This window comes from Numida meleagris, chromosome Z, assembly GCF_002078875.1.
Source record: "Numida meleagris isolate 19003 breed g44 Domestic line chromosome Z, NumMel1.0, whole genome shotgun sequence".
NCBI lineage: Eukaryota > Metazoa > Chordata > Aves > Galliformes > Numididae > Numida > Numida meleagris.
This window is the reverse complement of record NC_034438.1, coordinates 13,192,554-13,218,567: the sequence shown is the minus strand read 5'-3', so window position 1 is coordinate 13,218,567 and position 26,014 is coordinate 13,192,554. Positions and strand designations below refer to the sequence as shown.

The 26,014-nt window shown below is 39.8% G+C and overlaps 1 protein-coding gene across 1 annotated transcript; it reads left to right on the top strand.

The window, feature by feature from the left end:
- On the top strand, positions 1,402–25,466 carry C6 (complement C6). Its single transcript, XM_021381396.1, has 17 exons — positions 1,402–2,177; positions 2,804–2,960; positions 4,939–5,083; positions 5,745–5,886; positions 6,755–6,893; positions 8,786–8,986; positions 12,896–13,136; positions 14,114–14,236; positions 16,136–16,302; positions 16,533–16,758; positions 18,203–18,374; positions 19,341–19,452; positions 19,835–19,967; positions 20,966–21,157; positions 21,625–21,715; positions 22,606–22,847; positions 24,746–25,466. The coding sequence occupies exons 1-17, from the start codon at positions 2,035–2,037 to the stop codon at positions 24,925–24,927; spliced, it is 2,808 nt and encodes a 935-aa protein (XP_021237071.1). The 5' UTR covers positions 1,402–2,034; the 3' UTR covers positions 24,928–25,466.

The following is a 26,014-nucleotide window of genomic DNA, read 5'->3' as shown; positions in this document are numbered from 1 at the left end:
GGTAGGATGGGCAGTTTTTCTTATCTCTGTATCTGAGGCAACTAGAGAGCCCCAGGAGATGGCATGTAAATTGAAGAGCTGTTTGAGTTCAGCTTTCCTTATTTCCCAGAGAATGTTGTGACGTTTGCTCCCTTCCTTCTGCTCTTTGGAGTTCTGGGTTTCCTCCCTTGAGCAGAGCTTAGGGGTGAGAACACCAGCTGCTCTCAGAGCAGAGAAGTGGTGCACCTCCTCCAGGCACTGTGAGGAGCCCTGCAGTTTGTTGAGTCACTTTGGCCTAATGCAAATATTTTTGTATCTTCTTGTGTGGGGCTTGTATGTTTGTGAGATGTTCTTGCACAGCTCCCTGGAAAAAGTCTGCTGCTGAGGGTCTGCTGATAGAGACTGTGCTGTGCTGACCCTTTCTGTCACCAGACAGGATCTGACCTCATTAACAAGTAACCAGATCAAATAAAACCTCCAACCTTTCATTTCAGAGTCTGCAGCAAGACACACTGAGGTAAGGACAGCCTGCGGAGTTGGCTTTGCAGCCAACAGTCTTACAGTAAGTTGATAAGGAAGATTTTTATTGGCTTCAGTGTATATAGATTGATGTATGGAGAAGCTTTGGGGTTTTTTTGTTTGTTTGTTTTCTTTGAAAAGTTAAATGTATCTCTATCATGTACATACATTTATATAGTTGCTGATACACCTCTGATGTACTGATTCATTGGAACTTCACTACCAGATGAGAGTATTTTCTGTGTAGAGCACTCTGGAGGAATGAACAAAGTAATTGAGAGAGTCTTGTAGGGCTTCTTCATCACTCTTCTAAGTTGGCAGTATTGGTACAAGGAGCCAGGAGCCCAGGAAAAAGATTAAGTATCTGTTCTCATTTTTGCTTATTGGTAAGATTGCTGACTTCTCTGCCTTCAGTTTGATTATACTCCATTGATTACACTTAACTCTCTGAGAAGCTTGTTGACTGAAAGACTGCATAAAAAGCACACTGAGCTCTCACCGCTACAGTGGTGCGAAGACCAACTGGCTTTCTTTGCTAAAGGAGTAAGCAATATTTTCACTTCATAAAAAAATATTTTTCTCAGCAAAAATAAAATAACGATTTCACATTTCATTTAAACATTTTCAAAATTAGGTATTTTGGAATGCTGTTTTAAAATGAATACTTTGTTTTTACATTTCCTACTTTCTTGCTGTTGTTTTGTGGCAAAACAGAATGGCTATGTTCTGTTGCAACAGCCTTTACAGTTTGTTACTGGTTCAATGACAGCATGAAGGAAAAAATATTTTGCAATTCTTCAATGAATAAATGCTTTTCCTGAAATTCTTTTTTTTTTTCTTTTTCAAATTTACTAAGCATCACTCCTTCCCAAAAATTTTCTATAACCTTCTGTCTTATCAAACAAAGTTTGATCAATCACTGAAATGGGAGATAGGCTGCTTGGTCTGTCCTGCTGTTGGTGGAAATTCTGGATGAGTGTTGGATAATAATGATTTGTGGTTTAGACAGGCTTGTCAGGACTAAGAGCAACACAAGAGCCAAAGGAAGGATTTGCTGCAGCAAATCCTTTGCAGTTAGGCAAAGGGGGATGAAAATGAATTTGGAGCTAGTTGTTGTTAAGTTTCTATTATTTTACATGCCCAGTAGGAAAAATGCTTACTCATGTTTAATTTGCATTCCTAGAAAATATTTTTCAGAACACTTAGAAACAATGAACAGCAATAGCAGGTCTTTATTTTTCACATTAATGACAATTGCTAAACAGTTTTGTAAATAGAATTAACGTGCAGTCGTGATTAATACTGAATAAGAGATCGAATGCCTTTGACTTGCATCCCTTCACATAACACTAGTTTACTTAATACTCTCTCATGTATTATCACAACTTTCCCGGTACACTGCTTAATGAAATATTTGTACTGTGAAACAGATTTATAGACCCAGCAAATCAGAAGAGAATAGTCACTAAGATACAGTAACTGTGAGTATTACAGTTCCTCCAGAGCTTTTACTACCTGAAGATAAACACGTCTGCTATGGAGAAGACTGTGCTAATACAGCTGATCCTGCTGAGCCTGGTGGTTGGGTGCTGCCAGGGATGCTACTGTGAGCATTACCCATGGGGGTCATGGTCCAGCTGTTCAAAAACCTGCAATTATGGCATGCAGACAAGGCACAGGTAGGGACAAATCGTCTCACTGCATTTATGGGTTTACTTTTTGTCTGAAAAAATATTACTTTTGGGAAAGAGGTACCATGTCTGATGCTTCAGCATCCATAATATATCTAGAAAGAGAAATGGTAGTAGCCAAGTATATAGCAGATGACTGGATTTTAACTGCAAGACTTGAAGTTGTATATAGAATATTACAGCACTTCCAAACAAACCTATTATTTCCAGTAGTGGGCATCAAGCAGCCAGCTCCTGTGAACAGAGTTGGTGCCCACTGCCCATGCTGGGAGCTCTACCCAGTGCCAAGCAACGCTCTGGAAGGTATGAATTCCAGCATGGCAAGTTGTCAGAAAGCTGCTTCTTGTACAAATAATTTTGCAATCACAGTTAACTAAAGATTCAATGACATGAAACTAGATGCAATTTAGGAGCATACTCTGAACTTGCAAGAAATCTCTTAATTAATTCCTGGCTTAAGGTGTATTTAGATTTTACTTTCAATCATCACTCCAGAACTACCTACTACCATTAAAGCTTTTATTGAGTTAAAACATGATCAGCCTTACCCTACAGTTATAGAACATCTACAGTTTGTTTCCTTCCTGGTGTAACTCTTTCAATGACCTTTTTAGGCAAATAAAAATGGATGAATATTATAACCAAAACTTTTGTGACCAACTGTGCACCAAGCAGGAATCTCGTGCATGTAACCAACAAACCTGTCCTATCAACTGCCAACTTGGAGACTTTGGCCCTTGGTCAGAATGTGACCCATGCATTAAAAAACAAGTAGGTAGATTATGTATTATGCATGTTAAATGCAAGAAATTTTGCCTAATAATTTTCTTTATTTCAGATATTTGACTTCAAGGAAATTGGTTCTGCAAAATGACAGTTTAAGTTAACAAGGTTATAACTATTATAAACTATAACAGTAGGAGCTGGAGGGAACAAGTTAAAATAAGTATATCAAAACAGAAAGGGGCAATTTAGTAGTGTAAATCCATTTATGAGAACTTGCTTCAAAAGTTCCATTGTCATTATTAAAGATGAATTTTCTACATAAAAGATAAATTAAGCTATAGAGTTTGCATTTCTGTTTCAGCAGGAGTATGTCAAGGAATCTTTCACACAGCATAACACTTCATATGTCCTGAAGATGAAAGATAATGGGATCAAATCATCTATTGAAAAGAGATAATTGGCAAATCATAACTAGCACTGTTAAGAAATGCAGTATCATAGTCAGGATCAGTCTGAGATTGCTGATAAGACATCCTTAGCACCTTTTCTGCAGCCCTGATAGTCTACACAAAACCCAGGTGGATGTGCCTAATATCTGTAGGACAATCCTCCGGTCGCCAGGTCTCTGGGCTTGTGTTGATTCCCTGATGGCAAAGTTAGGAGTTAAATGTACCTACCCTACCAGAGTGAAAAGGGGAGAAAGAGCAGGTTCAAGTGGGATTGACATAAAAAGCCCTGGCAAACGTAAGGTTGCATGGAACTTTTTGGGATAGTTATGTGGCTGGTGGGTCCGAGGCTTACCACAGATCACTCTAAGTGTCCATGCAGATATAGCCTACAGCTCTTCTGAAGGCCCTGTGCAGCTTCAGAAATACAAATCTGAACAGCATTGTCAGAAAGCCCATTAGGTATTGTAAGTATATCTTGACATGTATATACATCTATCTTGATGGCAGTGCAGGACAAAAAAGTTGTGGTGTTGGGATGCCATGAAGAAGCCCTTCTAGGAAACCATCTACAGCCAGGATGGTGAGTGAGAGCAGAATGAGGAGAAACAATGGGAGACAGCAAGTAAACTGGAAGAACTGGAAAGGTTCTTACTGCCCTCATTTAAACTCATTTTTGTAATCCATATCCTCTAGTTAAATTTCTGGGTTCGTTACCTACACAACCATGTGTAAAAGCTCATTTTTATTAGCTTTAAATATTGATGCAAAGTATTTGCTGCTTCAAGCAAAAAAAATGTGTTTTTGTAAGCTGAATGTATTTTTCCTCCAAACTATAAAGATCACTGCTTTCTGACCTTTATAAATATAAACAGCCTTCAGAATGGAGGATGTGCCCTGAAGATAAATGTGAAGACCATTGTAGTCAAGCTCCCAGTGAATGGGAGTGATGAAGAGGTTAAAGCTCACAGAAATAATATAGCATGTGTTGTAGGTTCCAGAGTACAAGAAAGAGTTGTCTTGAGCCAAAAGCTTTAGAAAGTGTTGCTCTTTGTTCCCTCTGATCATAGTCAGTTACAGATTTTTTCATTTTTCAGGTCCCATTGAATTGTTTGACTTCAGGCTCTGTCTACAGGCAGGGAAGTAATGAAGTCTGCAAGGAACTCTGTATCAGTTGAGGAAATTTTTCCTACCCTTTCTTTGGGACAGAACCGTTTGGTCAGAGGCAGATAAGTTTTTTCTGCAGCCCCTGAAATGGGGGTGGAAAACATAACTGAAATGATTTTCTAGCAGCATTCAGCATCAGTATTCTGCAAGATGGGTTCTGATTTGGGGAAAGAAACACAAATGAGCTTGAGATATTACTCCTGGATGTTTAATAACAGAAAATTTTAGGTATACATATTCTCTGCTGCTCAGTTCTCAGACAAGAGGCCTTGTGAGAGGGAGCCAAGCTAGCTGGTTTGGGAATGGGATTGCAAGCCCTATCACATTATTTCTACTTCAACAGAGCTGCTAAGGAGCAGGAAAAAATCTCCAGTTCACATATCACAAGTTTTTATTTTTCTGCCCCCAAGTTTCGTGTCCGGAAACTCCTGCGGCCATCCCAGTTTGGGGGTCAGGCCTGCACCGAGCCGCTGATGCAATCCCGCCCGTGCTTTCCAGCCAAGCTCTGCAACATTGTGGACGTTGACTGCAAGAATAAATTTCAGTGTGAAAGTGGTAATGATAGTCATCATAGCTTAACTTCTGCATTATTCAGTAGACAATAGATACTGTTTGAGACACAAAAAAAAAAAAAGAAAAAAAAGGTCCAGATCATGCTTATATATTCTCTGCACAGATTTTAGGAAAAACAGGCAGGGAGCTGAGGATTTTATGTTTAATGGGAACTTATGTTTGCATTTTTTCTTTAGCTAAAAGGAATTCAGGGTGCAACGTTTATCATAGGATGGTAGCATCACTGTGGCTGCTAGAAAGTAGCACTGTCCCAATGAGATTTTTTTTGCCCGCATTTTTCATGTACAAACATATCCTTATAGCTTATCTGAAATTAAACTTGCACTGTTTTTATTACGTTTTTAAATCATTTTGCTGGTAGTTCTTGCTTTATTTTAAATATACCTGATTAGATTTGATAATTTTATCCAAATTTCCTTTTGCTAAACATTAGCTTTGGCCATTGTGGCTTCAAAGTGACTCAAACTGGCAGAACAGAAACAAATATTTTTATTGCAGTAATGTAGGTGTTAAAATGCCTTGCTGTGTTAATTCCTGCTGCAAGTTTACACTGTTGCTAAGGAAATAAACTGCTGGCTTTTTGAATTCAGATGTGACGAATCATTGCATAAGTCCTCTTGCTGCTGCTTTTTCTCTGAGGCAGGTCGCTGTATTGCAAAAAAATTGGAATGCAATGGTGAAAATGACTGTGGGGACAACTCTGATGAAAGACATTGTGGGAGGAAAAAGGTGGTGTGTAGCAGAAAGTTTGAGAGCATCCCAGCTGTGCATTTAATCGGCAGCGGGTAAGCCAGCTTTGTTTTTTCTCACAGGCATTATATTGTTTTTCAGTAATTCATATAAAAAAGACAATTCCCAAATTTGCATTTGAGAGTATCCCATTAAAACACATGATGTCTCACATGAAAAGTAGTAAGAGATTATAAGAATGTAGTTGAACAGCCAGGCTAGGACTTGCCTGCTGCATCTACCAGTCCTACTCTGCCCTGCTCCTGCAGCAGGAGCCATCAGGGAGCACTGCTGTATGAAGGACATTGCCTACCCTCACAGCACCCAGAATGCCACTGACTGACTAATTTCAGTTCAGTTATTCCAAAGCATTTCAGAAATTTGGAGGATGTTCCTCTATAGATGTTTGGCTGTGCATGATACATCTCTTGCAATATCCGCCATCACCTCTTCCAGGCTGCTAATTAAAGCAGTGCAACACTTACATGCATGTGATGCCTGCTGCAAGTGCTGTTTCAGAATGAACTCAGTGCAGCCTGGTAGCAACACTGTGGCAGAACTGGAGAACTGCATGTCAATTCTCATGCACCATTTTAATGTGTTTCTCTACTTGAGTAAGTGGTTGTCCAAGAAAGTCTTACACTGACCCTGTCTTACACTGACACTGTGTAAAGTCTTACACTGTGTAAAGTCTTACACTGACACTGTTATAGCCTGGATGTATAATTTTTCAGGTGAATTCAGGTTGAATCAGAAATTCTTGTGCAGAAATTTCTTTCAAAGCACTAACATAGCCTTAACACTTATGTCCTCTCATTTGAACATAAAGCACCCTTGATGCTTTGTACACAATGAATGATATATATTTATATCCTTCTGAGACCATTTAATTTCTGGATATTCCTTTTTTGTTGTTGTTCTTAGATTTCACATTCTGTCAGGAGAGAGCCGAGGGGAAGTCCTTGGCAACTCGTTCAATGGAGGAGAATGCAGAACAGTGAGACGCAATGAGACAAGGAAATCATATCGTGTGCCTGCAAACCTGGAGGATGTCAGCTTTCAGGTACTCTCTAGCAGCAATTTTTAGCAAAAAAAAAAAAAAAAAATTTCATAAATGTAGTCCAAGTTATGTGCTGAAGTCTTAGGAAGTCTTAAGAAGACAAGATTTCTCAGCCTCTTGAGGCCTGAACATGCTTCAGGTGATGTGTGGAAACGGGAAAAATTGAGTGGTGTTAGGTTGCTCTATTGTACCTTTCTCTCACTTTCACAGTGAGTGCTTACTCAGAATCAACATGATTGATCTTGGCTTCTGTCCTGCTTCCTCATGATTGTGGCCATGCCTCTGCTGTGACTTGGCACCAAGGGATTTGTTCCCAACCGCAATGTAATCCAGCCAGTGGCTTGTTAAAGTCTAAAGCTCATTTTAGTGTTACTGATGTATCCTTTCAGTACCAACAGCTCTCCCAGCGCAAGCCTCTTGTTGAGGCATCTGCAACCTTGGGAGCAGCTCCTCCCTTAGCTGTTTCAACCTCTCAGTCCTGCCTGTTCCCTGACCAGCCCTTCCAACCAGCAATGAGGAGAAGACGCAGATACAGAGTCTGTGAGGCAGGAAGACAGAAATCTAGGAAGGAGGCTTGCAGGACAGGCCAAGATCAAAAAGGCATTGTCTTTTATTTTCCTGGAATGTGATTTTTAGGTAGGATATTTTAGATTTTTAAGCACTGTTATTTATAAAATAATTGTATTATTATGGTTAAGGCATAGTATCTGGCTGCGTACGTACCAGAAGGCCCTCTCTGAAGCAAATAGCTACAGCATTGAGAAGGAAGGGATGCAGAACATGCAAAAGGTTCAAGGAGTGGAAGAAACTGAGCTGCTGATTTTTGTCATGAATACCGTGAGGTTTTACTTCAAAAGGTGCAGCTGAACAAAGGACACCCTAATATTGTCTAGTTTGGTCAACGACATTGAAGAAGTACTGTGTGCAGAAGTATTCTGTGGGAAAAACAAATCTTGGTTTGACCAAGTCTCCTCAAGCTGTGTGGTTTATGAAGTTACTAAAGTCTGTCTGCAAAAATATTAAGAATTTGTGACTCTCACCTGAGAGTGCATCTCTATTTTTCAATATTTAGAGTAGTTTTTGATATAGAAAGGTCACTGAATCAGCTTTCTGCTTGGAACTCCAGTGCATTTTAATGCAAAATTATGTGTTTTCTTGGAGAACAGAACTGGATCAGAAGAGTGGACATCACTGCCCAAAGTCCTTCACAGATCCTGCAAAGCCTTATTAAGTGAGCCTGAAATGGTAAAAAATGAATCTAAAGGCCACAGAACTTGAGAGGGATTTGCCTTAGTTCTGGGAAATGAGTCACTTTTGAACAGATGCTCAAGTTGCCTTAGTACCACTGCTTTGCACAACAGTATAACTGAGCCTTGCCAACGTAATCAGGCATGTTCACTCCTTGTTACCATTCATCTACTTCTAGTCCATTGCGCTATATGGGGACTCCCACTGCAGGCATGCTCTTAGACTCCCGTCTGGATAAAATCTGTTTGTTCTTCTAGATGGGAATCAAACAGAAAGGACAAAACATACCATTGTACAATATAGAGGCCACGTGTAAGTACATTCAGAGACTTATTTTTAGCGTGGACATAATATGCAGATCTGACAGTCTTTGAAAAGTGTGTTGAAACATTTGTGGAAAATTATTCTTAAGCTTCAGGGCAGGGGGACTGGGGAATTTTAGAAGAATATGACTCATTTTATTTTCCTTGTGTAAATCCCTACTGTATAACCATCTACTTATCCTAGGACAGCTTTTTAGCTTACTGCTATGTTCCCAAGCTTCAGACATCTCTGTTCCTGAAGAAGCCAAGAATTCATTATTTAATAGGTTGCTCTGTTTCAAGTTGTTATTAGGGCAAATTGATTTTGATTTACTGAATCTCTAGGTAATAGATGAAGAGGATGATGTAAAATCAGATTTCTACAGAGATTTAATGCCTCTGAGTGACAGTGATTTGGGAAGTAGTACATCCTCTCATTCTGCTCAGAGAAGATCTGGGATACCGGGTCTATTCTCAAAAAAAAGAAAAGTTCAAATCACATCATCTTCCTCCTTCAAGAAAGCCATTGAAGCCTCACATGAAAAGGTAAGTGAATGCTGACATCAATTTCTTCCTTTCTTTGAGTTTCCCTCTTCTTGTTTCGGGGAACTGAGCTACCAAAGGTCACTATCCACTAACATGCCATACTGTCATTACATTTTGCAAAACTACTAGAATTACAAATCAAGAAGGTCCTCTCTTGGAACTACAGGTTTCTCCTGGTTGTTACATACCTTCTATTAAGCTGCAGAGAGTCACAAATACAATCTCAGAAATAACACATCAAGAGAAAAGTTTATGAGAACAGACAACTACTTCCCATTAAATTCTGCCCCCTTAATTCAGGTAAATACTGTGAAAAATAATATTCAGATACTTCTAGAGTTTAATGATAGTAAAGGATCAACTATTCTTTTGTCTGCAATTACGCCTGGCAGAGGCCATAAAGCCAATCAAAATTAAAGCTTGCTGAAACCCAAGAGTGAATCTTTTACAAAAATATCTGTCTTAATTTTAATATTTTCTATGACAGAAGATTCATTACAAGCCTTTCAGACTTGTCTTAACTGTTAGGTAACTTAACTGATTAAATAGTCCATTATTTCTGGTCCGAATTAATCTGTTCTTAAGTTCCATCTACTGGCTTTCATTCCCATGCAGTTATCTCTACATGTATCAAGTTGTTCTTTCATAGAACTGCTAAGTTTATTTTGATAGAATGATGTCTTCTTAATGACTTAAACCCAGTCCCAAACTACCTACAGAAATGTTCATATCAATAAAACTTTCTTGAGGACAGTTTATTGGACTTTTAAGTTTGTTTTGAATTTTATTGTCATCAAATCTCAGAAACATACATGAAAAAGCTGATAACTTAGTCTGCTGTTGGCTGTAGATGGCTAAGTTTAAATTCCCTCCTGGCTGTGTCCATCGCAAGAGTTGTAATTTTGATCTTCCTCCGGTTCTTTACCATATGTTACAGGAAGCCTCTGTTTTCACCTGTACCTATCTATTTACAGTTTACTTATAGGTCTATACACCAATAGGTATCTACTTACATATGTATATGAAACAAACCTATAAATTTAAAATATTCACTTATAAAGTGAAAATAGTTTAAATAGATCACTGACAATGAGTGGGAACTCACAGTCTGCGAGGTCAAATTCAGACCAGTATTTCAAACTGCAAGCAGAATAGCTTCACATGAGCATCACAGAGTCACCGTGGGGCCTAAGAGACTTGAAAGGTCTTGAATTTTTCTGTGTTGTTAAGAGGAAGTATGAAAATGATGTTTCTGAAGTTTATTATTGTTTGTCCTTTTTTTTTTTTTTTTTGCCAAGCTAATCTTTCGGTCCATTAGTACATAATCTCGTATTCTAATTCTTAAATCATTTTCATGACAATCATGATCTCTTTGAGGTCTTCTATTTGCGTCAAAATAACCATTTTCGGTGGGATTCATCTTGCATATCTGCAGACAACAATAGTTTTACAGAACCCTGTGTCTCAGCTAGTTGCCCTCATTTTGTATCAATTAAAAGAAACTGACTGGATTTTTACATAAATGTGAGTTCTCTGAATAGCGTCCCAGCAGGACTTAAAGGGAGCCCTGGCGACCAGCTTTCACTCTTCATTACTAAATATAAGGAAAGACTTATGAAGTGAAACTTTAATATTATGAATTATTATTACTATGTTACCCATTTCATTATAAACTTATTGATTAATCTTGCCCATCATGCTGCATGTTGTTATTTTTATATACCATTTTCTTCACTTTTTTTTTTGTTACTGAATTTCATAAATTTTGTCAAACTCCGTGTTCCTTTGAAATAGGAAAGATATCTTAGAATTGGCACACTGGTACCTGCCTGATAGCATGCGCTTTCCAGTCATTCAGAGGCACCAAGGGGCTCCTGAAATCTTTGTGCACAACCCATTGGCTCATGCTCCTGATGTTCTTGGCTGCAGCTCATTGAGTTGGATGGCTTGAACCACAATTCAAAAACTGATGTCTGAAAGATAGGAAGCCATCCCCATTCCTGGGAATGTCAGAGACAGAGAGGCAAGATTCCATTCTTGCATTACTTGGAATTTAACATTACTTAATTAACCAGTATGCTCTAGTGAAAGTCTGTTTTGTTAGAAATGTTCTAATTAATCTAACTATTGGTTACATCAGTTCAGCTCAGCTTGTGTCTGGCTGTTTTTTGTTCTGTCAGTTGAGTAGTTTTTATATCATATCTGAACTTATTTGAGTATTTGCACTTGATCTTGACCAACATTTTGACTGAATATCTTTGGAAATAATCAGCTCTGATCTACAGCACTGTATTTTGTATTAATACCTGATATTCACAGATGAAGACTGCCACAGGCACCAGGAGTTACCAGTTTGTTTAGACATGTGACCAGAGATAAATGGAGACTTTGGAATCCAGTCTCCTGAATTTCTTCTTCAAGTAAAAGTTTCCAAGGTTGCTCAAGCCTCAGGGATTTAATACAGAAATAACTGGGTTTGAAAATTGTAAGGGAAATTACTAGTAAGAAAAGCACTTAAGATACTTTCACTTAGAGAATATAAATGTGTGATGCATTTCAAAAAAAAAAAATTCTTTTTTTTTGTATGCAGGAGCATCATATCCACCTGAGCATTTAGAATTAATATTTGCCAAAGCGGTCTGTAATTTTGTGCATCATAACTGAAATATTATATGGTATAGCTGAAAATTGAGCCCAAATCACCTGGAAGTCATTTTCTGACAAATGACATTACCTCAGGGTATTTTAGGAGCACAGTATAGTCCGGGGAATGTTGCATACCCTAATTCTTCCATTCTTATTCCTCACTGCTGCAGAAAGCTGAGTGTCCTCAGTTTATCTTCCAGTGTGCAAATGAGAGCACTGAAACAAACTGCTGTGCACAGCTGAGAGCTGAGGTCCAGCTCACATGTTATGTTGCTGAGTCCTGGCTGAAGAAACTCCATATCTAGTTGTAGTCTTGTGTCTTCTGTGCCACACGAGCTTGAAGACAGAAGTGGAACAGAGTCAACCTCCCAAACCGAAAATTGAACAGAAGAACCCATATATAAATCAACATCAATTTTGTTTATAATGATTTATTTTCTATCTGCAAATTACTCATTTTGTCCTCTTTCCCATCACTCCTTTTGCTCTTGATTGCTTCAGCTTTTTTTGGTTACTTTTTTTTTTTTTTTTTGCCACATTACCAGTTTCTCCATTCAGTATTCTCTTTTTCTCCTCTCTTTTTCGTTAAACTCCCACATTAATGGCCTCTAACATTGAAAACAAAAAAAAAAACTGTCTCAGAAACATGAGTTTTCTGAATGTAAGAGGTGATGCTTCTATTTTCTGAACCTTATTTGCTTTTTTCCCCTCATCGTTAACAGGCTTTGTTAACAGGCATCCCCTTGCCTGCTAACAGCTTGACACTGAATTAAATATTTATCCCTGTGAGTTTAGTTTTAGCAGACTGATAAATAACATTTGAGACCTCATAATAGTGAGGTAGTATCCAAAATATCCACTCAAGATTAGTTGCAAACAGCTCACAGATACTTACAAGCTGCAGCCTTTCCTCCTAGTCTTTTGGCTGTCTTATCAATTACCGGTGTATTTGCTATAGCAGAAATCATTTCGCTTTCACTTTGTCCACTGCTTAGGGATTCTTAACTCACGTTGAAATCCTATATACTCTCACAATGCAAAGCAGTAATGAGCATTGTCCCTGAGAACGTCACAGGATACTTGGAAATTTCAGGGCCAGTCTGTGTGAGTTTAATCATGGTTTAAGCATCATGATGGACTGGATGAAATAGGTTATGCAATGTAGCTCAGGTCATACTCTTGGCCACTCTATTTTCTGCAATCAGCTACCTATGGAAGTAGCAAGACCCTGTGTTATTTTTTTTTATTTTATTTTATATCTAGAACTCCAACTTTATTAGAGTCCATAAAGTCATCTCTGTTGCAAACTTCACAATGAAAGAGTCAAATCTGCAGCTCTCAGATGTCTTTCTAAAAGCACTAAACCAGTTGCCCCTGGAGTACAACTATGCTTTATACAGCAGAATATTTGATGATTTTGGCACTCATTACTACACCTCTGGAAGAATGGGTGGTTCCTACGACATTCTTTACCAGTATAGTTCGGAGGAATTGAAGAACTCAGGTATGTAATCTTTACCAAGAAAATATCATGATTTGTTTACCATTTTTCTTACCATTGTCTATTTTTAGGTCTTACACCACATAGAAAACAACTAACAGCAAAAAAATCCTTTAGACTTGCATAGACAGAGGAATTACTCACATTGCCCAAATATAAAGCAAGAAGAAACTTCTACTCCACTCTTTATTTCGAAAAATTGAAGATCTTCTTTAATTGGTAAATGTCATTGTGTTCAAGGTCAGTATTTAAGACCTTCAAGTCCAAATCCTTTGACACCAGAAAGGTGTTCCAACATATCCCATTGTGGGCCTGAGGTCTTAGAGGTGTCACCTTCTGGGCTATAGTTTTAGAGCTGTTGAGATTGATTAGAAATTATTCTGAAACTTAACCCATGACTGCCCGACTGACAAAATGAAAAGAGAATATTACAGAAGCAGAAATTAATGGTTAATAGTTGTGACACTTAATGCCATCACTGTAACTTGTATGGGTATGGGAGGATACCTACAGGGTCTGGTAAGTATGACTCATTCTACTGCTGTTTGTAGCTAGGGAATTGGGTACCTGCAGGAGCAATGTCTTCTTCTACACTATTGGTGGTCTTTATCCAAAGTGCTGTGACCTGGGCTCAGATGAAGTTTTGCTGTTCCCACCACCACTGACCTCTGGAGAGTAGCACCCTGGGTGAGTGGGTTTTGACTTTGAACAACAAAGGACTGTTCCATGGTGCATAAGTAGAAGGAAGGGGTGTAAGATACAACAGAAGAGGTGATATAGGAGAAATACCCAGACAGGAATAGGCCAAGTTTAGGACAGTCTATGGTCAGCACCTGATGGGACCAGTTTGATGAGGAGCAGAAGAGCCCCTGGAAGCAGAGACAATGGTGGATCAGGAGCTTGAGTCTAGTAAAGAGGTGAGAAAGAAACCAGTGAGCAGGGAGGCCTGTGATGTAACAGATCTATGGATGTACTTCTAGGTCTGGAAGTGGATGAATCGATGGAGTGTATTCGAACAGAAACAACAAGGCGTGTGTTTTTCCGAAAGAAGAAGAAAGTCAGCACCGAATGTGTCACAAACAAGATGACTGTGAAACATGAAGGTAACTGTGATAGTAACAGGGTTTGTATCCTGTTAGTTATCCTGAGAGATACCACTCCCCTCAACAAGGCACACCAAGTCCTCCTGGTTTTGAACTAGAGACGTTCTTCCAACACTGTCAGAGAAGCCAGCGTTCATAGAATCATAAAATCACCAAGGTTGGAAAAGGCCTCCAAGATCACGTAGTTCAACCATCCACCTATTACCAATATTTCCCCACTAAATCATGTCCCTTAGTACAACATCTAAATGTTTCTTGAACACCTCTCAGAAGTGTGATTTCTCCACCTTCCTGGACAGCCTGTTCCAGTGCCTAACTGCTCTTTCAGAGAATAAATTTTTCCTAACATCCAACTTGAATCTCCCCAGCACAACTTCAAGCCATTCCCTCTAGTCCTATTTCTAGTTATTTGGGAGAAGAGGCTAACTCCCACCTTGCAACCTCCTTTCACGTGGTTGTAGAGGGTGATAAGGTTTTCCCTGAGCCTCCTCCAGAGTAAACAATCCAAGTTCCATCAGCTGCCCCTTACAAGACTTGTGCTCCAAACCCCTCACCAGCTTCATTGCCCTTCTCTGGACACACTCCAGGGCCTCAATGTCTTTCTTGTAGTGGGGGGCCCAAAATCAAGCACAGTACTTGATGTGCGGCCTCTCCAGTGCTGAGTACAGATGGACAATCACTTCCCTGCTCCTGCTGGCAATGCTATTTCTGATACAAGTCAGGATGTTGTTGGCCTTCTTGGCTGCGGTTCATGATCAGCGAAGCTTTGACTAGTACCCCCAGGTCCGTTTCTTCCACACAGTCTTCCAGCCACTCTGCCCCAAACCTGTAGCATTGCCTGGGGTTGTTGTGGCCAAAGTTCAGGACCCGGCACTTAGTCTAGTTGAACCTCATCCCATTGGCTTCATCCCAGCTATCCAGCTTGTCCAGATCCCTCCATAGGGCTTTCCTACTCCCAGGCAGATCAATACTTCCTGTCAACTAGGTGTCATCTGCAAACTTACTGAGGGTGCACTCAAATGCCCTCATCCAGGTCATCAGTGAAGATACTGAACAGGACAGGCCCGACTACCAGCCCCTGGAGAACAACCCCTTGTATTGCCTGGGGTTGAAAGTGTTTCACTGTTTCACTGAAGCAAGCATCAGAAACATCTTCCTGCTTGCAAAATTAGGATAGAGGAGCACTCATCCTCTGCTCCAAAGTACTATAACTTGAGATCCAGTGTCACTGGCTCTTTCTGGCAGTCATGGGTCTGACAAACATGGCCAGAGCCAGGCCTGCTGAAGTGGGGAATCTGTGATCATGATCGAGTCCCTAATCTTCTCCAGAGGTTGCTCAGAGCTGCTAAGAGAGTTGGGCAATGTCATGCTCCCTGACATTCCCCTCCCATCTTCCTCACATCTTCCTCACATCAAATAGACAACAGGAAGCCCCCACCAATGCATCTCATACTGCAGAAGGTTGGTGTAATTTCTGAAAGAATGATGAAGGTCATGTTCTGCATCACTAAAAGCAGGTATGCCCTCACCTCTACTGCTTTTGCACTCATTCTGTGATCAAGTCCAGTTCACCAGACGTTTACAACTGGGACTAAAGAGCCTGTCTTGCAGTGCATTCTTCTTCTAGAGGAGCCTGCTGTATCCTATGCAATTTCTACAAGTCTCTTGTGTAGTTCTGGATATCTCAATGTCAACAGTATTGCACAGCCTTCTTTGGGAAACTGACACATCACTAAGCAGAATAGGAATTGTTTTTTTCTGAGCTTAGCCTCATTTCTTCCAAAGGTAACTTTATAAAATTTTAGTATATTCTTTTCTGTCTTCTTACGCTTTGTCTTATTATGCTGTTGTTTTCTTTGAAGGCCTTTGTCTGACAGTTCTGTGCTGAAATCCCTCCAGGGTCCATTTTGGAGTCAGCAGAACGGTCAATCTCGCTGGTCAAAGGTGGCAGATCAGAGTACGCTGCAGCTCTGGCCTGGGAGAAAAAGGGGGCTTTTCCAGGGAACACAGTCTTCAGAAACTGGTTGGAATCGACAAAGGACAATCCTACAGTGATTGACTTTGAGGTAAGAGAAGGTTAAGAAAAATACTCATAAAAGTCCAACAGCCAGCATCTATGCAAGCGATTCCTGCCTTTAAAATCCAGATGATGTTGAATGTGAGGTGAATTACATGTGCACACACATCTGGGCAAGATATAAAGAACATTATGTACTTTTCCTGGTTGGATCTTCATCACAAAGTATGGCACACAGTTAAACTGAAGATAAGTGCTAATTGAATGGCTGTTTTCCAGGTGTCATCCATTGTGGACCTGGTGAAGAACGTGCCATGTGCTGTGACCAGACGACGCAACCTGAGAAGGGCCTTGAGGGAATATGCAGGCAGGTTTGACCCATGTCAGTGTGCCCCATGCCCCAACAATGGCAGACCTGTGCTTTCTGGGACAGAGTGCCTCTGCCTGTGCCAGGCTGGCACCTACGGCACAAACTGCGAGATCCGAGCTCCAGGTTATGAGTCAGGTATGTGTGATGATACTGTCATAGTGGAAATGGGGTCCTTCTGATATAAAGACCATAGCAGGCTCTGGTCAGGAGAACTGAGAAGGTTAATCATTGCTTTCTTAAACTGTTTGAAAATTAAATTTGCTGTATTTTCTACAGAACAAAACTCTGAAATCTTACTGAAAAATAAAAACCTGAATGATTTTATAAATACATCTATAAATGTACAAATATAAAGAAACATAAATATTATTTATATATATAATTTTTATATAAAAATGCATTTATTTGCACAAGAAAATTATCACTTTATGCATAAATTAATAAATGTAACATAAACATGTTTCATGCAGTTAACTGTTTAATACCCACATCTTTCTTTTCCATGTTATTTCCACTCTTCTTTCCAGTGCCTATCAAAAAGTATTTTTCTGAGCACAGCGGTATTTAGTGCTACTTTAGAACAACTGAAAAGCTCTTGCTAACAGAGCTGTTGCCATTGCAGGAATAATGAAGATTTAGTCCTGATACAGCCTGTCCTGCCACTCTCTGGGCTGGTCTTCTCAGGCATCTCTCACAGTGCTCAGACTCCCTAGGCAGGAAAATTTATGACTGCAAGGATTTATCTGTTGGACAACATACACAAGAGATAGCTGGGATTTATCAAGATGTTAGGATAAGCAGTATGCTTTCCCTCTAAAACCTCAGTAAGTCTTCTGCCAGGGAAGCATCAGCCACGTGGGGAAGGGCTGTTCACAGCTGGGACAGATCCTCAGTGTTGTTAAATTTTTACATTCTTACCATGTTTTTAAAAAAAATACTCATGATATCATAAACTCACTAATAACTTTTACCTAAAAATCCTCTGGCAATTTTATCAAAGATAAATATGATGTAATCTTCCCTTACAAAATCCATGCCACTTCTACCCCATGGTAAGTTTTTTCAAAAGAATCTGGCATTCATATAGAAAACAGAAGAGACTTATTGTGTACTGTTATTGTTGGTTTTGTCAAAAGGAAAAGTATCTCAACAACTCTATACCTCAAAAAGAAATAAACAATATAAGATACGCAAATACAGATCTCACGTAGCACAGAATGGTGTGTAAATAATAATTCTTATGTAATGCTTTGTGATGGCGCAGGCAAAATACCCCGGTGGGTAAGAAAAGACAGTGACGTTTTAATTCAGTTTACATGGGAAGTAGATGTGACTTGCAATTGAAACTGGAAAGGAAGACCTATTTTAGGCTCTCATGAAGCTACCTGAAATTTGCCTGACTATCCCTTTGGAAAGCTTCACATTCTAGAGACTATCTACTCTGTTAACAGTAACAATTTTAAATCCTCTGAAAATGGCTATTATGAATTTACCATCATCCCTCTTACATGTTGACTAAGAAGGTCTATATATGATACAGATTTATCAAAAGAGTGGGGCTTTCTTTCATTTCTTGCAGTTGCTGTAGATGGTCGCTGGGGTTGCTGGTCTGAATGGAGTTCATGTGATGCTTCTTTCAAGAGAAGAAGGACCCGGGAGTGTAATAACCCATCCCCAGTGAACGGTGGAAAGCCCTGCAAGGGTGAACAGGAAGAAGAGGAGGACTGTTATGTCTCTGTGTTCACGGACAAGTAAGAAGATTGTTGGTCAAAAGACTCTTCAGTCATGAGGCAGAGTTACAGAGCCCTCCAGAGTGGCTTTGTGACCACGGAGAAATGACAGACAGCTCTCCTTTCTGAACTTATGTGGTACGGGCTGAGAAAAGGAAATATTTGAAAATTTTTGCGACTTGCTTCAAGTTGAGATTTACTCATTGTTTATTCCTAGAAAATGGCTGATTAATTACATCCTAAAGTATGTATGTAGATCTCTTAAGCTTTTTTTATGCCTTCCTGTCCAAAGCTATGGAGAATTCATCTACTTACACTCACAGGAGTTGGTGGTTTCTTTTTTTTTAGTGCAACATCCTCTTAGAGGTTTAAGTCTGAGCTCATTGCCTTGGAGAGAATTCCACTGAAATTAACAAGCTTTTCATATTCCTGCTTTGATTACATCTAATGTACAAGTTTTGCGTGGTTTCAGCTTGAAACCATAATTCCAGCTCCAAAAGTGGCTCCGTTTCTTGCATCTTTAAGAATAAGATTTTGAACAGGTTCAATTTTTCTGCTGAGAATCACAAGTAGAAACGGATGAGTCAGTATTTTCGTTATCCTTGGGTAATGACAGCAGAGGAGATTATGAAACAGATAGGAGAGGATGAAAAGCAATGGACCATGTGGTTCTTTGTTACTTAGGCAGAGACCAGGCTTTACAGCTCCACACTGATAGAAACCAGCCTCCTTTAACCACTGCCTGATAGCAACAATTGGGTTATAAGCATTTCAAGGGGGTATTTTCAGCATTCACATTAGACATGGCAAAAGCCTTCTGAATCACAACATTATTACTCATAAACCTAGCCGAACTGGCTTCTTACCATTTTTTTTGGGGGGGAAGGAAAATACACTGAGCATTCCTGACCAAAGCTTCTGATGTTCTGCCATTGTTTTTTGACAACTGCTTAAGATGCATCCTTATCAGCAACTTCTACTTTTCAGAGGAGCTCCTTGTATTAATGATGATGAAGCAAAGAAAGAAGTGGATATTGTGATTGGTGAACTTGAGTCTGGATGCTCCAGGCCGGATCCACCAGAAAATGGGTTTATCAGGGTGAGTGAGCATGAAAAATGATTGAGAAGGAAGGAAAACATACTAGTTGCAGTCTGTTTGCTAGCTTGATACCCAAGCTAATTAGTGTGCTAGTGAGAATGTTGCTGTGTATGGCATGTTGTGGGACTACAGTTCACCAACATCATAAGCAAGTGAACCACAAGCAAAGTGAAACCCATTCCAAACTGGTCATTGAATAGTTTGTAACCATGGCATTATTTAGTGTAGCTGGACAAATATTCCGTAGGTGACTGGATGACACTTGTTTCAGAGAAGGAAAAGGACTTACTGTAAGACTTTTAGCATTGATTTTTTTGACAATGTCTATTTTCATTCAAGATTTTTTATAGACTTTTTAATTTTGGGGGTTTTATTTTGGTAGAATGAAAAGAACCAGTATGCGGTGGGGGAAGAAGCTGAAATTGCCTGTGTGAGTGGTCATGTCCTTAGTGGCTATCAATTCCTTCGGTGTTTGCCCGATCAAACGTGGACACAACAACCTGTTGAATGCCAACGTAAGAAATAGAGAACTAGTTTTGCTCAGCAACAAAACAAGTCATGGAAAAATACACAAAATAGACTATCATACAGGTTTTAACAAAAGAATCTGTAATGATATCTGAAGAGATAGCATTTTAGTAAGGTACTTAAAGCATTCACACTAGACATGGCAAAAACCTACTGAGTCACTACATTGTTCCTCTTTGAATTCCAAAGTGTTGCTGCTGTGTGCTTTGTAAGAATATTGCAATGTTAAATGTTTTAGAAAACGCTCAGTTTTGTGCATTCCTTCTCTCTTCTAGTTTTAAATATCTTTGAGAGAAGGACTCATCCTTTATATCCAGATTTATACAGATAATATTTAAGTTTGACAGTTATGCTGAACAAAATGTTCTTGGAGGAGTCTGACTAGCATTTTTATATTAAATTAATTATGCCTCTAAAATCACCTTTACGCTGACTTGAAAATCCCCACAATAAATGAATGCCTCAAACTATTTATAGACAAGTCAATTCAACAGTTATGGATGAGAACTAGCCTAGTCTTGCTAACAGGAGAGTTTCCAATAGCTTGTTAAAACTCAGTGTAATTTTATTGACTTACTATTCATTTTATCAAAATAATTTCTTTGATTATACTTCCAAGTTCTCTAACACTATTGATTTTAATTGTTTTGTCAATAGCTTCATTTACAAAAGCAAGATAAAAATGTTCTGTAAATGCCAGTCACATTTTAACAAACTGTGAAATTAAATTACTCTTACTAGCACACGTTAGTAATAGATTGTAGCTATTTAGCTATTGATCAAAAAGTATTTTTACAAAATACATTGACATGCATTGAAAATATCTAGACTTAGTAATGACAAGTAGTATTTTTGAATGTCAATGAAGTGTTTGGTGTTACTGTGAGTGCCTTCATGGCTTTTCACCTGAAGCATTATGATTTGCTATAAATATCCCTACACCATGAAAACAACTAGAATCATATTTTTTTCTTTTTTAATGCAGCCTCATTATGCCTTAGGCCACCAACATCTGACGGTATTGAAATTTCCCCATTTAAGCAATACTACAGCATTGGTGAAACCGTGAAGCTAAGCTGCCGAGCTGGGTTTGTAATCACTGGTCAAACACAATATACTTGTGGAAAAGACCTGTCGTGGTTCCCTTCTATTTTGAGGTCTATTTCATGTGAAAAAGGTTAGTATCTCTGCAGATGCATTACTGTTTCTATAGTGCTGGTATCCACAGCATGGTTTATTATAACTAGATAGAATTAGAAAGCAGATTACTAGTTTTCAGATGTTTAGCAACTGTTCATTAAATTTGGTTTTACTTTTTCAGAATTTTTGGGTGCAATGTACTGCACTTTTTAATCATGAAATTGCAATATTGAAATTGTAATCTTGAGGGAGGGGAAAAGATGTATTAACAATGCTTTATGAAAGTATAACAGGAGAATTCTTCCTTTTGAAAATTCATATGCAAGCTTTCCCAGTGATTCTTGCAAAGACCTATGCATACTCATGGAAAGCCAGCAATTGCACCTGCTGAAGAGAGAAATACAGGATAAACTGATACAAATACAATTTAGCCCTGATAGCAGAAGTCTAAGTAATTTCTGTTCATTTTGTTTCCAGTCACAAGAACTCTCACTCTTGTTTCAGATGAGCAAACTAGGATTAGAGGGTTTTGCAGTTCGGGACAAAAACAGGTTGGATCTGAGTGTGTTTGTATGAATCCAGAAGAAGATTGTGGGTAAGTTGAACAATTTCATCTGAAAAGTCACAGTTTCTCCAATTACAGACAGAAAGTCCATTGTGAAGACAAAACAAAGAGTAGCAAAAGACAACAACAACCTGAGGATTCCTGGTCTCTGATTAACCAGTTGCGCCTCTGCATCCAAATTACAGCCCCCTTTACAGTCCATGAAATAAATGATAATTAACCACATGGCACGCCACAGTCCATCTTTCTAACCTTGTGCCATTGCCGCCTGCTGCTGGACATCCCCACTCTTCTTCCTTCCTTTTCCCTTCAACTTCTACACTTTCACAGTCATCACTTTAACCTAATGTGCCACACTACTTGTGCTTGATATCCACCTTTTTCAGGTGAACATGCTGCAAAGTACACCATATACTTCAATACTGAGAGCATAAGAAAATACATAAGACTTGGACTTACGGTCTCAGCAGAACACAACCTGCACAGACCTTTGAGCCTTCAAGTGAATAAAGGGTTTTCCCAGAGAATTTTTAGTAAATGGCTGGCCAGGGTGGTGGTGTGGTGTAGGGCTGGAGATGAGAAAGATGAACATGGATTTAGTATGAGCCAGGTTTACACAGGGTCTGTGGAAGTGTCCTGTGCCTTGTGGAGACAACAGTAGCTCCTGTTTTCTTATGCAGGCACATTCCTGACTTCCCATCTCTTGGATGGGACCAAAGCTTCCTCAGCTCAAAGTACTGTGCTGTATCAGGGCCTTCCCAAGGACCAGACAATGCAATAGCTGGGACAGCCTTAGGTCTTTAGACAGATATCTAGCCTGGCCATGGGCTTGCTGTTTTTCATCTTACGCTGTTGGAGTTTTTAAAGTATGGACATGCATTACAGCCTGTTAAAATAATTATTCTTTTTTCTTGGGGCAGCCACTACTCAGAAGACATCTGTGTGCTACATGCTCTTTCTGAACAGCATGTGACGAAGCCCAGCTGTCAGTTTTCAGCTGAAAAGTGCCTTGGAGAGCAGTCATTTCATTTCCTGCATGCTGGCCCTTGCCACAGTAGTTCCAGCTTAGACTGGGCTATTGAAAGGGCAAAGCTCTCTGCAAAAAGCTTGAAGAAAGTGCCCTGTGGCTATGACACCTGCTATGACTGGGAGGAATGTCCAGGTATGGCTTCTGATTGGTAGCATTTATCCCTGTCCACAGGCACTGAAAATAAAATGTGCTGGCTTCCTCACTGTGTAAGAATGGGATTTACAGGCATTGTGGTCTACTTCAACAAGTTACAGTCAGAGGAGTGTGGAAGTGTGGTCAGTGCTGTATCCCTGCTAACATGTGTTACACTGAGATATGTGTCTTCTCCGTTAGGCACAAGTGGTACAGCCACTTCCCATTAGTAAGGGGTAAAAGAAATTTGAAGATTAAGGAAACTATCTGTGGAGAATTAATATTTGTATTTTTAATTACAGAGGTGTAGCCAGAAATGTTATTATCTATTCCCTGTGAATCTACTGTAACCACCTGCTTGCACTTCAGAAGTAAATCTGGGCCACACCTTCTATAGCATATAATTAAATTATGAAACTAATCATAACACTACTTAGCAAGACAGGGGCCATCAGCCTTAATGGGATTTTAATGGTAAAATTTGCAAATAACCATATGTGAAAGCTGTGTTTATTAAGAGTTTTAATGAACTAGCTGAGCTGTTTGGTGAAATCCCGTAGAGGATTATTTTATAAACACTGTTGTGCAACTTGGTTATTTACTTTGTAACTGGGTGATAACAGCAGTAGGATTTCCTGTAAATGTCTGAGGTGTTGGCTGGCTCCATGCACATCATGTGCTTGCCAAGAGAAGGCTGAGTGGCAGCTATGTTCATTCCCCCACTTGCTTCCAGAGACAAATATGATCCCATCACACTTCATCTGCTTGTGGGGAAAAAAAAAAAGCAACAGCAGTGTGAAGCAATTTTAAAACCCTGCTTTGCAAGATGATTTTTGCAGCACAGGATTTCAAGTAGGAGGCTTAAAGCTACTGTGCAAGGTATTGCTTCAAGTGGGGCTGAAGCAGTGGCCAAGACCAGGTGTGCCCATCAGGGAACATGGCAGGGTGTAGATGGTCATAATTTCAAAAAACATTTAGCTTATTTATTCCAGAGCCCCTAAAGAGCCTAGTTCTTCTCCCGCTGTGAAACTAGCTTAAGGCTGGATTCTGTGCTACCACCTCAGTGTTTTTCTCTCAGGGACCCACAGAGGAGACCTGTTCAGTAAGCAAAAATGACAGTGAGCAAGAGTCCCAGGAGAAAAAGACATTAGATTTTCATTGTGGTACTCAAGAGGTTTGAACTGGACTTTCTTCCTCACCATCTCCTCAAAAATCATCTTTCCCATGAGTATGTACAATTAGGAAATGGAAGTTAATTAGTAGTTGTGTCCATGACTGTATCAACACAGAGGCAGAAGATACAGCAGTACCATGTGAAAGAAGCTAAACTGAGTAAAATGCATGTTTTTCATTTGTTTTAAGAAAGAGGAGGCAGGAACTAAGTTTCCTGCCCAGGGAATTTCTGGGAAAGAAATATAAAGAGTCAGAATCTGATTAGATCAGAAATGGGTAATGAAATAACCGGCAGGACTGAGTTTTACCACAGGCCAGCAGCAGGTAGCTTAGTATTCATAAAGAGAGCTCTAATGAAATAGGAGCTTGCACAACATGGACCTTAAAACTCCATTTCACAGCAACATTGTGTGCAAAGATAATTGGGAACAGAAAGTCACTTAATATCTTTTTGTTTAGAATAAAGGTCAAGGTAAACTAGTGGATAAAAATAGTTAGATACTTCATTTCTGCTGCTGTAGTCATTGCTGCAAAAACTGATACTTCAAGCTCCCGCTGTCTCTGTTCCCAAAATCCTGCTACCTAGTGCATGCACTGTAAGCACTCTAAGGTTAACATGAACCTGCAATAGCATTTTTCACTGCTGGCTTTTGAAAGGTTGTCAAACTATAAAATGTTTTTAGTCATAAAATTTGCAGCTAACACTCCAACACATTCATTGCCAGAGTCACAGATGCAGTGCTCCTGCCTAATGCCTTACCAGTGCCCCAGAGAAGAGAACCAGCCTCACTGCATCCGGATGGAGTCGACAGGGAGAAGGAAGACAGTCAGTCACTGTGTGCTGGCAGCCATGAAGTGTGCTGGCATCAGACTGGAGGTGCTGGAGGAGGGGAGCTGCCTGGGGTAAATCAATGGCTCTCCCAGTGGCCACCACTGCCATCCCACCACTAATGGGGTGAGCCACCATAGGGAAAACTCAACTAGTTATAAAAGGACAAGTGGATTCAAAAAGGATGCAGGAATAATAATTTTTTAAATGAGCTAATTTAATGGGAGAAGAGTGGCAGTGGGATTTTTATTTCAGTTTGAAAATGACTTGAAGTGTGGGGTATGGGGACTGCTTTCATTGTTGATAATTCTGGATGGACAGAGGGAGGGAAGGGAGCAAATGGGAAAACAGAAAAGGGAGCTCTGCCTCTGGTCTCTCTAGTGTTGGACAAGACTCTTCCTTTCCACAGCCATTTTTTGCTCTGTGTCTCCACTGGTAACTGTTCTGCACCCTGGTTATCTTGCTGGCTGAGAGCCTGCTGGACAGACTGGGCATTTCAACATAGAATCATAGAATGAATCACAGAATGGTTTGGGCTGGAAAGGAACCTTTAAGATCACCTAGTTCCAACCCCCCGCTATAGGCAGGGACACCTCCCTCTAGACCAGGTTGCTTAAAACCCCATCCAGCCTGGCCTGGAATGCTTCCAGGGAGGGGGCATTCACAACCTCACTGGGCAACCTATTCCAGTGTCTCAACACCCTCACAGTAAAGAATTTCTTCCTGATATCTAGTCTAAACCTACCTTCTTTCAGTTTAAAACCATTTCCCCTTGTCCTGTTGCTACCTGCCCTTATAAAAATTCCTCCCCAGTTTTCCTATAGGCCCTCTTCAGGTACTGGAAAGCTGCTGTAAGGTCCTCCCAGAGCCTTCTCTTCTCCAGGCTGAAGAGCTCCAACTCTCTCAGCCTGTCCTCATAGGGGAGGTGATTGTGGCCCGCCTCTGGACCTGCTCCAACAGCTCCATGTCCTTCTTCTGTTGGAGGGAACATCATTTCATATTCCCTCTGATACATAACAGAGTCACAAAGAAGTCTACTCCTACAGGCACTCACTATGCAAATTCAGGGAGCAACAGAAAATACTTAAAACCACAAATACATAGTGATTCAGTGAAGCTTTCAAAACCATGAGTTTTTTTAACCAGAGTAACTGAAGGGAGGAAA

What these genes read in the sequence shown, in the direction of transcription:
- C6 (XM_021381396.1), top strand. Translation starts at nt 2,035, where the DNA reads ATGGAGAAGACTGTGCTAATACAGCTGATCCTGCTGAGCCTGGTGGTT. An exon ending in GTCTCTGTGTTCACGGACAA is followed by an intron (nt 18,375 to 19,340) that starts GTAAGAAGATTG and finishes TCTACTTTTCAG; the next exon opens with AGGAGCTCCTTGTATTAATG. An exon ending in TGACTGGGAGGAATGTCCAG is followed by an intron (nt 22,848 to 24,745) that starts GTATGGCTTCTG and finishes ATTCATTGCCAG; the next exon opens with AGTCACAGATGCAGTGCTCC.